General features: G+C 39.5%; 1 protein-coding gene across 50 annotated transcripts in view; it reads right to left on the bottom strand.

Annotated features, from left to right (window-relative positions):
- The window catches only part of DYSF (dysferlin), a 226,425-nt gene that overhangs the window by 27,278 nt on the left and 184,781 nt on the right, over positions 1 to 14,366 (bottom strand). For all 50 annotated transcript variants that reach the window (XM_081590434.1, XM_081590440.1, XM_081590435.1 and 47 more), the window contains 3 exons: positions 8,240 to 8,338; positions 853 to 981; positions 381 to 536 (listed from right to left, as the gene is read on the bottom strand). In XM_081590434.1, coding sequence (XP_081446560.1) covers positions 381 to 536; positions 853 to 981; positions 8,240 to 8,338 — 384 coding nt within the window. The remainder of the gene's footprint in view (positions 1 to 380; positions 537 to 852; positions 982 to 8,239; positions 8,339 to 14,366) is intronic.

Genomic DNA, 14,366 nt, shown 5'->3' with positions numbered 1-14,366 from the left:
TCCTTATGCCTTATCCTTGTGCTAAACCTATGCTAAGCAGTTTGCTCCCAAACATTTCCCAATGTTTTTAATTTCTAAAATATGGTTTTCTTCTCCCTCTCAGCCTATTAAAACTTTATCAATCCTTAAGAATTCTATTCCTTCTAGGAAGTCTTCCTTATTATCCCAAAGTTGTGTACTGTCTTTGGCCTTTTCTGACCTCCTGGAACACTTGGCCTTGATAGAACTCCAACACCATCATATCTCAATTTTGTACATGTTTTTCTGGTTTCCACTTACTATGAACTCCCTGGGGCAAATATTATATCCAAATTCTGCAGCCTCTTGATACCCCAGCCTGTCATTTATTCTAGGGGAGGTGAGAGCTCCAGGGATGTTACCTTTCCATTGGGATCCTTGGGTTGCAGGCCAAACGCTCGGATAATGTAGACGCGGACCAGGCATTCCTGGGGCCCCTGAGAAGCCAGCTGGTGGAACTGCCTTGGGGGCAAGGGGATGGCTGGGTCTTCTGGGAGAGGATAAATTTTAAAGAGTCCCTGAAAAGAAGGAGGGGTCAGCTTTCACTGTCATCATCATTGTTACCAAGACACTCACCACTATGTCCATTACTTTCAAGTCTGTTAGAGTCATCACCACTGTGATTATGAAGCCCAATGCAATCACATCACCCCTATCAGATTCTGCATCAGCAGCATCAACATCACGGCCACCACCTCCATCACCCACATAGCCACCAATCTCAGCACTGAGGTCATTACTGATATTACTACAGTACTTCTGCCCCTCCTTCACTCATTGCTGCTACTGCATAGTTGGGACCCCTGGGCTAGAGACATGTCCTCAAGGACTTACCTTAAACTCCCCAATAACTGATGGGTCTTCAGTCTCCTCCTGAGTCTTGCCCCGGTAGAGCTTGAATGTATTACAAAAGTCAGATAGGCCCTCAAAGGCCTTCACATTCTCCAGTGGTGTGTCATAGACCTGCCACATGTGGGGACGAGAGAGGGGGACAAGGGAAAGAGAGAAGAAGAGGGACAGCAAGGAAAAAGGAAACATGTCAGAATTCAGGTAACAGAGGGACAGAAAGAAAAATGAGGGAGGAAAACCAGAAGCAGATTAGAGAAAAAAAGCCAAGAGGAGGGCAGGTTGGTGGGGGTGGGTGGAGGGAAGAGAGGGGACCAGGAAGAGAGGCAGAGAAGGAGAGGAAAAGGATGCAAGTCATGGAGATGAGATGAGCAAGAGAAAGGGGGGAAAAACAGGAGAAGGAAATAAAAGAGGAAGACATTTGTTCAGCGCCATTGAAAAACAGGGTTTTCTGATTAATCCAATATTCTAAATACCCAAGAGTCATCACGTACATGAGTGGTGCATTTCTTGAGAATAAGATCACAGTCAAACACATAAATGAAAAGTTAACTGACTTTTTATTTGAACATCAAAGACAGAACTCTAGAAAATTCACAAGTCAGCAAAATGCTTACTGCCCAGGATGTCCAAATGGCAGTGGATCAAATTTCTCTCCTCTCAACAGCCAATGATTTTTACTTGTTAGAGTAGTGCTTAGATTTAAATGAAGCAGTAGTTTTCTAATACAGATGATAAAATGTACCTAATTAACAGTGAATTTAACCCACTTAATATGCATGCTTAATTGGTAAATCTGAAATTGACCAGCAGGATAGTTGGCCCTCCATATCTGCAGGTTCTGCACCCAGTTTCTTATCTCTGCTTCTAGTTTTATTTTCTTCTTCATACTATTTTAAGCAGTTTTTTCCTTCTAATTTCTTCAGTTGAAATTTTAATTACTTTGCTCCCTCTTTTCTGATAAGGAAAACACTTAAAATTGCCTCTGTTTACTACTGCCTTAGCATTGCCCTGTTTATTTTGATGTATAATGTTCTCATTTTCCTTTTCTTGGCATTCCATCATAATAGTTTCATTTTTACTTTTTTGATCTAAGAGTTAGATGTGTAATTAGCTTTCATCCTTTTGTTTTAATTAATGTAAGTTTTTAAGGCTATAAGCTTCCTCTGAACACTGCTTTAACTGTAACCACTAAGGTCTAACATGTAGTGTTTTATCATTGCTTCCCAGATACTCTGCAATTTTTTTATATATTCTCTTTCACCAAGAATTGTTAAAAAGAGTTGTTTTCTTTTTAATTTTTCAGAGAGAAGTTTTTTTAACTTTTGAGCTTGTTATTAATTTCTAATTTTAGGGCCTTATAATCAGAAAACATTGTCAGTGGTACTTCCATTTTTTAACTTTGTTAAGATTTTCCTTATGGCTTATTACATGGTCAACTTTTATTGCTTTTATTCATTTTTATTAGAGTATAATTGCTTTACAATATTGTATTAGTTTCTGCTGTGCAGCAAAGTAAATCAGTTATACATATATCCCCTCTTTTTCAGATTTCCTCCCATTTACGTCACCACAGAATAATGAGTAGAGTTCCCTGAGCTATACAGTAGGTTCTCATCAGTTATCTATTTTATACATAGTAGTGTATATATGTCAGTTTTGTAAATGTGCCATAGGGGTGTCACTATTTTCAAGCCACCAGGTTCAATAAGGCTAATAATACTCTTAATAATAATTACTCTGTTATTCTAGAGTGGAATTATACAATGCTTGTCCTTTTGCAACTAGCTTATTTCACTTAACACAATGTCTTAGAGATTCACCCATGTTGTAGCATGTGTTACAATTGCCTTCCTTTTTAAGGCTGAATAATATTCCATTATATGTATTTATCACATTTTGTTTATCCATTCATCAGTCAATGGACATTTAGGTTGTTTCCACATTTCGTGATTTGCCAGTTTTAAATAATATCTGTCAATTCTCCTTATGTCTATAACACGACTATCAGTGTCCTTACTCTCTATCCCATCCTCTTTCATCCTTTACTCCAATTCATCCCCTAGGAGTCCCTCGAAACAGGCTCCTGGGAGCCATACTACCTGGCTCCTCAGTGTGCATACCTGTGTGTCTGTAGCAGTTATGCACGAAGGGCAGCTTGGCTGAATGTCAAACCTTTGGGTCACCTTTTCTTTTCCTGATGATCTTACACCTGGTGCTTTGTCGTCTTTGAGTATTAAATGTCATAGAGAAAGTAAAGCCATTTTGATTTATTTCCTTTTTTTAATTATTTAAGTTTTTGTGGAGGGAGGAGATATGATTAGTCAAAGGATTTTTTTTTGAACTTCCAGATGTTCAAGCTGGTTTTAGAAAAGGCAGAGGAACAAGACATCAAATTGCCAACATTCGCTGGATCATAGAAAAAGCAAGAGAGTTCCAGAAAAACATCTATTTCTGCTTTATTGACTATGCCAAAGCCTTTGACTGTGTGGATCACAATAAACTGTGGGAAATTCTGAAAGAGATGGGAATATCAGACCACCTGACCTGCCTCTTGAGAAATCTGTATGCAGGTCAGGAAGCAACAGTTAGAACTGGACATGGAACAACAGACCAGTTCCAAATAGGAAAAGGAGTACGTCAAGGCTGTATATTGCCACCCTGCTTATTTAACATATATGCAGAGTACATCATGAGAAACGCTGGGCTAGATGAAGCACAAGCTGGAATCAAGATTGCCAGGAGAAATATCAATAACCTCAGATATGCAGATACCACCACCCTTATGGCAGAAAGTGAAGAAGACCTAAAGGGCCTCTTGATGAAAGTGAGAGAGGAGAATGAAAAAGTTGGCTTAAAGCTCAACATTCAGAACACAAAGATCATGGCATCCGGGGTCATCACTTCATGGGAAATAAATGGGGAAACAGTGGAAACAGTGTCAGACTTTATTTTTTTGGGCTCCAAAATCACTGCAGATGGTGATTGCACCCATGAAATTAAAAGATGCTTACTCCTTGGAAGGAAAGTTATGACCAACCTAGACAGCATATTAAAAAGCAGAGACATTACTTTGCCAACAAAGGTCTGTCTAGTCAAGGCTATGGTTTTTACAGTGGTCATGTATGGATGTGAGAGCTGGACTATAAAGAAAGCTGAGAGCCAAAGAATTGATGCTTTTGAACTGTGGTGTTGGAGAAGACTCTTGAGAGTCCCTTGGACTGCGAGGAAATCCAACCAGTCCATCCTAAAGGAGATCAGTCCTGAGTGTTCATTGGAAGGACTGATGTTGAAGCTGAAACTCCAATACTTTGGCCACCTGATGTGAAGAGTTAACTCATTGGAAAAGACCTTGATGCTGGGAAAGATTGAGGGCAGGAGGAGAAGGGGACAACAGAGGATGAGATGGTTGGATGGCATCACCGACTTGATGGACATGGGTTTGGGTGGACTCTGGGACAGGGAGGCCTGGCGTGCTGTGGTTCATGGGGTCGCAAAGAGTTGGACATGACTGAGCGATTGAACTGAACTGAACTGAAAGTTCAGTAACTACACTGGGAATATGTTCCAGAGTTGACCAATCTGGGTCAATCTTTTCTGACTTTCTGACATAGCAGAACTTCTAATGTGCATATTCAAGTATTCTTTCAGTTCTGGTGAAGTTTTATTAAACTATTAACTGTTTGCTTAATTTCATTGTTTTGGTTGTCCTCCTTAGAGACTCCAATTATGCAAATGTTGGATATCCTTTCCCTAACTACTAATATTTGTCATTTTCTCTTCATCCTTTTATAATTATTTATCTCCATTTCATTCTGTCCCCTGTGCTCCTTGCTGTGTTTTCCAATGTGGTCATTTTGTCCAGTGCTCCTTCCAATTTCAAGTTTTCTTCTTCTTTCCTGAATCCTACTTGCTCACATTTCACCTCTCCTCATCTCATCATCCCTTGAGTTCTTTCATTTTTGCTTGCATTCACACTGCCCTATTTCTAAAAAGTTCACAGCAAAGTCTTTCATCTCATCTGCTCCTTGGAGAAACTTTTGTGGTGGGTATATATCCTCTTCTTTTGGTTAAGTTTTGTTTTACATTTTCTTTTCTTTTTTCCTTAGTATGTTTAAATTAATTCTGTACTATTTCTTTTCTTATTACTTGTCACTAAAAGTGTTGAATTTCCCTAGACCAGTTATTTCCTTATTTCCCACTACAGAGGCAGGCTGTTCCCTATAAATATGGCTCATCTATGTGATTCTTGTGAAACTCCACCTTCTTTATTTCTCTGAACCAAACCAGATCTAAGAGGCTTTTGCCACCAGCCTGAACCTGTCTCCAAATTTCCCATGCCCATTGCTGTGAACAAAGAATATAATTTTTATATTTTACAGTAAAACTTCAATTTCAGGAATTATATTTTTATTATGAAAACTTTCAAGCACACACAAAAGTAAAGAGAATAGATAATAAGTCCCCATGAATCCATAAAATCTGTCTTAAATAATTATCAGTATTCTTTTATTAGGAAGTATGAGGTTTTCTGAAGTCTACTACCACCATGCTGCTGCTGCTGCTAAGTCACTTCAGTCGTGTCCGACTCTGTGTGACCCCAGAGACGGTAGCCCACCAGGCTCCCCCGTCCCTGGGATTCTCCAGGCAAGAACACTGGAGTGGGTTGCCATTTCCTTCTCCAATGCATGAAAGTGAAAAGTGAAAGTGAAGACGCTCAGTTGTGTCCCACTCTGTGCGACCCCATGGACCACAGCCCACCAGGCTCCTCCATCCATGGGATTTTCCAGACGAGAGCACTGGAGTGGGTGCCATCGCCTTCTCCGGCTACCACCATGACCTTTCATCATTTTCGTGCATCTTCTCTTCATTTACAGCCGAGTGGCTTCTACCCAATCTCAGTTGCCTTTGGACAGCCCTTACATGTATTTTGGAGTCTGCGGGTTTTATTTGTTTCCAACTTTTACTGAAAATGAAGTTTGTGGGTTTGAATGATTTCCAAGAGAAAAAGGGAAAAATGCTGACTTATGCAGCCATGTTCATACTGGAAGTCCCAATAAAATATTTTTTAAATTTCCAAGTGGTTGGTCTTTTTGTTTAAACTTTTCTTATTAATTTCTCATTTTATTGCATTTAAATCTGCTGCCTTTTATGATTTCTGTTTTGGGTAACTTATTACTAAACTAATATATGATCAAGTTTTATAAGTGTTCTATGAGCATTAGGAAAAATGTATTTTCTAATTTTTAATTATTTTTATTCTCTATTTTAAAGCTACTCGATGTAGCTTGGAAAATGTTTGCCTTGTTATTCATATCTTTCATTTCCTTATATATTTATTGCCTGTTTCATCTGTCTAAGAAAAAGGTACATTAAAATCCCACTGCAACTTTAATTTTTGTAATTTCATACTTTCATTGATTACTTTATATATTCCTATCCACTTTTGCTTTAAGGACTTCTAAGCTTTAATGTTCCATACATTAATGTTTGGAGTTTTTGCACTGAGATGTACATCTTTTATTTATACAAAACACTCCATTTTGTTTCCTTTGCTTTTGACTTTAGTTTCAATTTGTTTCCCCTTTCTTTGCACTTATTTTATTTCGTTTGCCAAAATATTTGCTTTTTTAGCCATTCTAAATTGTATTGCCTTAGAAGCATCTTTTAAAGGTAGTATAATGAAATTTTACTTTTGCTGTAGTCTAAGAGTCCGTATCACTTAGTAAAAGAATGTAGCCCATTTTTATCTATAGGAAAACTAACATTTATTCTTTTTCTGCTGTGTTTTTATATGGTTTATTTTCTTCTATGCTTTCTTGCTGTATCTTCTGTTTTCTATCTTTCCCTATTGAGACCATGAGTTGTCTTTTCCCCTCTATGATAAGTGATTTCCAAAATATGATTTTTCCCCTACCCATTGTGTACTCCATTCTCTCCTTAATGTTACAATGCTATTTTTCAAAGACCCATATTGCTGGTAGTGGTTAACAATCCCTAAAGGATCAGTGTTTCCTCCATGTATGCTTTCCCCCCAGAAATAGGCTGAATGCATTTTGTTTTTAAATAACCCATTTTCACTTGGAAACTGTCAGAGATCTCCTCAGAGAGGTCAAGCAGGTGGGCTGGATGCCAGTTCAGCATCCGGCATCTGAGGAACCAGTGAGGGTGCCTGGGCCATGGGCCACCCTGGCAGGAGTCCTCATTCTTACTTGGCTTTTCTCATTCTTTTGGCAAAGCCACAGTACCACATGCCAGACTTAATGTGTCGGACCTTCTTCCTGGTACACAAATAGTTCTGTCTCTTTGCCCAGCCTCATACACCCACCTACCAAGTCAACAAGGAACTTGCTGCCTGGGAAGGCCTGAGCCTTCTGACCGCTGGTGCCCTGAGGCTCATCTCTGCCCCTGCAGGTCTCCAAGTACAATTACACAGGGGCCTCCAGTGTGCCAGAGGCAGCCCTTGCCACCACGTGGCCACCCACTTCAACAAGCCTCAAGCTCCCTTCACCCATTCCCCTTTAGGGAGTTCCTTGGGGTTTTCTCACGTGTCTGACAACCTTTGCCCCCTCTTGTTCTCTAGAAAGGACTGCCAGGTTTAGCAAGTGAAAATACAGGACACCCATTTAAATATGAATTTCGAATTCAATAATTTTTTTTTCAGATTTGAATAAAACATTATTCATTATCTATCTGAAATTCAGTGTAACTGAGCATCCTGAATTTTACCTGGAAACCTCTTCCAGGACACCATATAACTTTCTTCAAGGAGCAGTTTTGAGTCACCTCTGGTTATCTTTTTTAAAGAGAGTCTGCTTTTAAAAAGTATAACCATATTTGTGGAATTTCCTCAAAATACCAGAATTTGGCTGACTCACTCCTGGTTTTGTGTTGTTCTTGAGGCTCTGGGGTTTTTTTTTTCCACAGAAACAGAGTTTACCATATTTTTATATGTGCTGGGTAATTTCTATCCCAATTGCAGAGGTGGGGGAGTCAGAGGTACATTCTCACATTGACTTTCCTTTTCATTTTCATGGAAAATTTTTATAATAAAAAAGTTCAAATAACTTTGAAAGAGACGGAGTAGTATAACAAATCCCTGAGTACTCATCTTCAAGCTTTAGTAATTCTCAATATTTTGCAACTTTGATCATTTTTAATATTTTGAAAATCTATCAGAGGGCAACCCACATCATCTGAATAACTCATCCTTACTTTTCTTAAGCATTTAAGAAAGTTAAGCAGATCCCAGGTATCTTTTCAACCATAAACATATACGTATAGATGTATATTATCTTTTAGTTGCAACTCCTGGTGCCCAGTGCACGCGCCCAGGGACCACCGGACTGAAGAGCACCTTGTGGAGAGGGCTCACCTTTAGAGTATCAAAGTCCTTCTCCAGGTAGGACCCGCACTTTTCGCTCTCCCCAACCGAGGCAAAGAATTTGCTCCACCAATCAATGAACTCCTCCTCCTGAGTAGGCAGAAAAAGAGAAACAGCTTCAGAAACAGAACTTGCCAAGCAAGGGTCTTCTGGATGAAAACCAAGCAAGGCTGATGGGTTTGCCTGGACCACAGATCTCTCCTGCCAGGTGAGTTCAGAGGAGCAGAGAACTGGAATTCCCTGCCTCTTTAGGGGCTGACTGCACAGTCAGGAAAAAGGCCTTCACATCTGCTTGGTGTTGAGAAGCAGAGGCTCTCGCCCTGGCTCTGCCTCATCTTCACCATGTGCTTCTGTTAAGCTCCTGGGGCTTCCTTTTCCTTTCTGTGAAGTGGGCTCATCATCACAGTCCCCCCTGCATTTCAGGGGGATACTGAGGCTAAACTCAGACCATATGTTGGATAATTCCTTGGGAGAAAATGTCAATAAAATATTATTTATTAAAAAATTACAGCAGGCCCAGGAAAACTCAGACACCAAAGAACTATTCTGACCCCCCACCTCCAGACTCCAGCTTCCAAAATCAGGACTTAGCCCCCACCAAGGTCATACCAGGGCTGAGCCCCTGAAATTCAACAAATGCTAAGTGCCCATTATTAAAAAAATACTGTGCTAGATGGGGGAAATGAGGTGAGAAGAAAGGAAGTTTGGGACAACACATTCTCTGCCCCTTCACATATTTATATTTGTGAGGAAAGGTGGGCAGCCTGTTGGGGCACACATTGGTATCATCCCATTTTTTAATTCCTCTTGCACATGGTGTGTCTGCAGGCCCTCTTGGCCCTTGTGTCTAGAATGCTCCTTCGGCTGTGTCCTGTCCAGGTGTCCCATTGCTCAGGGAGTCAGCAAGTTCCCTGAAGGTGGGATCATCACTCTCCCTGGACCTCCACCAAAATCCTACACAGGCCCAGGCCTTGGGTCTGTGCTGTCGGTACCAGTAAAGCTCATCCAGTTCCATGGGAAGGGCACTGGACAAGGTGTCAGGAAAGCCCATTCTGGGGCCTGCTTTCCTCTTCTGGATGAGGCAGTCAACTAAGGGACCTCCCAGGAGCCTGCTCTTATTCTATGAAGTGAACTGAATCCCATCATGAGTTTCTGGGAATGCTGGTGGTCCCTTTAAACCAATGCCTAGCCCATCAAGCTCTAGGTTATTAAGGGTGACCCAAGCTGGAGGCAGGCCAATGGAACTTGAACAGGTACAGTGGGGAGAGGGTGACGTGAGGTTCTGAGTCTCAACCCATTCTGGAAGTATGGTCCTAACATCGTCTGTGTGGCCAGAATGTGGTACCCAGACATAAAACACTAGCGGATGCTCGAGCGACATTGAGTCTACAGAGTCTCTGTCTGACCAACTTACCAAAAGGATCTTCTGCAGCCAGAGGGGGGAAAAGAGGTTCAGATGGGTTAAGATACAGAGTAGCAGAGCTTTCAGAGTTGTAACCACTCTCAAAAAAGCCATCAAGGCAGACACCAGTCCTGATGTTTCAAGTTCAATTTGAACAAAAGATGTGATCGATGAATAAACATAAACAGACACACATATCAAACTCATACAATCACTGACACATGAAAGAACATATTTATTTACACACTCGTGCCCAAGAGACATATATGTGCTGAAATGCACATATACCCCCCACACCACAAAGTACACACGCTAACACAGGCAAATATGTACACAGAGGTAGGAATGGTTAGAATGGAATTCACATTAGCTGTTTGCTTCCTCCTAAGTCTTTCTTTTCTTCCCAAGATCAGATACTTCAAGATTTGCCTTTATGACTCAGGCTCAGAGCCAGGCATAAACAGACAACAACCAGTGTGTTTTGTACAAAGAAATGACAGCAACACAATAGTTGTGGGAAAGTTATTACATTTCCCTCAGTCTTGAAAAACCAAGTAAATTTTTTAAAAGAAGAATATGGAAACAGAGAATCTGAGTAATATGATTAACAGTGTCATTTAAATAGACAAACACCATGTAATCTAAAAACGGAACTTATACCTTCTTTTCCAGTACCATTGGAGCACTTCGAAAAAATTAAAAGCCACAAAGCAAATGTCAATAAAGTCCAAGGAATAATCCATTATCAGTCACACTCTCTGATCTCAATGTAATAATAAAACTAGAAACAAATGAGAAACTCAAAAATCCCAACCTTTTAGAAATTTAAAGATGTATTCTTAAAACTTTTCTGAGTCAAACAAAAAAACAAAACTAAAATCAAAGGTCCTTAGAAAATACCAAGAGTAAGAGGGCTATGCCTTAAAATTTAGTAGCCTAGTCTGTACTCAAAGGAAAATTCAGTCTTAAATATTCTTGCTCTTATACAAAAAGAATGAAAATAAATAATCTGATAATTTAAAAAGTTAGAAAAAGGAAAATAGGAAGATCAAAATTTGAAAATGATGAGTAGAATTATGGAGAATATTGTAACTGATAATCAAATCCCAGAGCAAACTTTCAAAAAGACCAATAAACATTAGATTATTTATCAAATCTAATGTCAAAAAGTAGGTACACCATTAGGAATAAGATCAAATAAAAAGATATTATGGAGAGAATAAAAATATTAAGAGATTTGTTACACCCAAAACAGTGGAAAAACCTTGGAAAATCTAGATGAAGTAGGTAACTTTCTAAAAAATATACAAACTGCCAAAATTGATTCAAATGTAATAGGAAATATGAAGAGATAACTTTCTGAAAATGGAAGAGATCTCGGAGAACTACCTCCATGACATCAGACCAAGATGGTTTCTTTGGAGGCAGTTTCTATCAGTCTTTCAAAGAAAAAATGATCGCTGCATAGCACAGAAAAAAGATGAAGTTCCCCCCATTCATTTTGTGAAGTCTGAACAGAACACACACACACACACACACACACACACACACACACACACAAATCAATCCCATTCCTGAATCATGAGGTAAAGATCCCAGATAAAAATACTAATGAATAGATTGCAGCGGTGTATCTGGCATAGTCAGGCTGGATTATTCCAGAATGCAGGAGTGACTCAGTATGAATATGCAAGGAGAGAAAACCCAAATGATTATCTAGAACAGAAATCTGCAAACTATGGCCCAGCGGCCAGCCAGCTGGCTTTGTCATTTACATATTGCCTGTAGCTGCCTCTGAACTACAACAGCAGAGCTGAGTAGCTGTGATGGAGACCCTAAGACCCCAAACCTAAAATATTTACTATCTGGCCATTTAAGACGAAGTTTGCCAATCTCTGATCTATAATAGGCAAAAAAGAAGGGGATGGGAGATGTTGTTAAATTCTTCAATTATTTCTAAATGAAACTCTCATGAATTAAGAACAAAAGGAAGCTTTCTTTGCATTATAAAGACTATCTTCAAGCAATAGCCAGCATTGTACTTAACAGTACCAGGCTTTCTTCCAGATAGAAGTCTGGCTCTCACAGTGTTCAAATGCTGTCACTCCTAACTGTGTGACCTTGGACAAAACTTCTCAGTGCCTCAAGTGTCTCATGTGTAAAATGGAAAAATACCAGAACCAATTTGATAGAGTTATTGTGAGGAATAATAAGTCATATGTATAAAGTGCTTTGAACAGTGCCTAGCACATAGTGTTACCAACAATAGTATTGTTTGTTTTATGTGGACCAGGTTAGCTTCTGGCCAAGGACTGGCTCTCTCCCTGCCTACAGGAGAATAGCTGGCCACAATCTTTCCAGAAGGCAATCTGGCTGCATGCTTCTACAGCCCTAAAAATGTGCCTACACTGTGATCCCTCACTCCAATTCTAGAAATCTATTCAAAGAAGGTAGATATGTATGAAGACTTACTACACTTATAACAGGGAAAAGCAATTTAAGCATCTGACAATAAGGAACTTTTTGGGGTAAATTGTACATCCGTGTGATTAAATGTTGTACAACAACAGAAAATGATGTTGTAAAAATGTTTATTGACATGAAAAGTTATTCACAACTGATGAGAATTACAAAAGGTTAAAAACTGAATAATGAGAATTCTTTTTAGTTAAAAGATCAAACCCTAAATGTTCACAGCAATTATCTGTGAATGATAAAATTACAAATGTTTTATTTATTTCTTTATTTTGTGTATCACTTAAAGTTTTATAACTTTTTATTGTGTACATGTATTCCTTACATAATTTTAAAACTGAAACCTTTTGAAAATAAAGAACAACAGGATACTTCAAAACACACCACCAAGAAAATGAAAAGATAATTCACAGAACAGGAGAAAATATATGCCTGTGTGTATCTGGTAAAGGATTTGTAAACAGAATATATAGAAAACTCATACAGTCCAAAAATCAAAAGACAAACAACTCAATAAAAATGAGCCATGGATTAAAATAGACATTCCTCAAGAGAAGTTATACAAATGGCTAATAAGCACATAAAGAGATGCTCAACATCATTAGCCATCAAGGAAATGCAAATAGAAACCACAATGAAAGAACATTTCACACCACTAGGATGCCTATAACCAACAAGTCAGATAATAAAAAGTGTTCATGAAGATGTGGAGAAACCAGAACCCTCATTTACTTCTGGTAGAAATGTAAAGTATTGCAGTCACTTCAAAAAACAGGGGGGAAGCTCCTCAAAAGATTAAACAGAGAGTTACCATATGATCCAGGAATTCTCCTCCAAGAAAACTGAAAACTTATGTCCACACAAAAACTCATACATGAATGTTCATAGCAGCATTATTCATAAAAGTCCCAAAGTAGAAACAACCCAAATGTCTATCAATGAATAAAGAAAATGTGATGCACCCAAACAATGGCACATTATTTGATAACAAAAAGCAATGAAGAACTGATAGATGCAACAACATGGATAAACCTTGAAAACGTTATGCTAAATGAAAGAAGTTAATCACAGAAGACCACATATTTCATGATTTCATTTACATGAAATGTCCAGAATAAGCAAACCCATAGAGACAAAAAATAGACTAATGGCTGGGAGAAAATGGGAGACAATTGCTCTTGGGGTACATTATTTCTTTTTGGAATAATGAAAATATTCTGAAACTAATGATGGGTGATGGGTGATGGGTGCACAACTCTGTTAATAAGCTAAAAACCACTAAATTGCACACTTTAAATAGGGGCTTGTATATATGTGGATTATCTCAAAAAAAGCTGTTAAAATAAAAAAGAACAGATGATAAAACACAAGCAGATAACCTCTAAAAGAAGAACAAAAGCAGAAATCAGAGTTTAAAAAAATTTTGAAGAACTAACAATTGACCACCAAACGGGACCTAAGTCTTACCACACTCAACTTTCCCTAAGAACTCTCAGCTGTAATTTCCTCCTCCCTCCAAGTTCCAGGTGATTTCTATGGCTGGTTCTCCTTAAACACAATGGTGAGAAGCAGAGTCAGTGACTTTCCTAACTCCTGGTAAACCCAGCTGACTGGCTGCTCAGTGACTTTCGTCCCCTTTTTCCCCCCGCATCCCACAGGGAGATCCTCTTCCAACTGCCCTCATTCTTGACAGAAATCATACGTGTTGCAGAATCATAATTTACATCCTAGCTAGTTTATATTTTGCCCCTTTGCCCTCCCCCACTTGCAAATTCCCTGGGCCCTTTCTTGCTCCATTGTATTCCTGGCCAACCCAACCTAGGTTTAAACCCAGCTCTTTCCCATCACACCCAGTGCAGCTGAAAAAGAGCAAACCAGAGGCTGGTCTCACTCCAAGCTCATGTCACAGCCTCCAGGGATCCACTCCATCTCAGCTCCCTGGCTCTTTGCTCTCCTTCCTCTGAACACACCAGCTCTCCATACCTTCTCCTTTCTGCCCAGCCCTCTCACACCTCCTCCTTGTCATCACTCTGCACCGGTGACTCTGCTTCCTCTTTCTTTTAAAACAGAAGCATCAGAAGAGACCACCCCACCCCTCCACAAGCACACCACACCAATACTGGCATCGCACCTGTCTTCCCTCCTGCTTTTGAAGTAACTCCTCTTGTACCCTGACCCAAGGCTACCCCTGCACTCATGCCTTCTGACCCCCTCAAGGATGTGATCTTCTTCACCCTCTCC

Source organism: Giraffa tippelskirchi, chromosome 4 (assembly GCF_054371585.1).
Source record: "Giraffa tippelskirchi isolate mGirTip1 chromosome 4, T2T-mGirTip1v1.2.pri, whole genome shotgun sequence".
Classification (NCBI taxonomy): Eukaryota; Metazoa; Chordata; class Mammalia; order Artiodactyla; family Giraffidae; genus Giraffa; species Giraffa tippelskirchi.
This window is presented reverse-complemented; position numbering and strand designations above follow the sequence as displayed.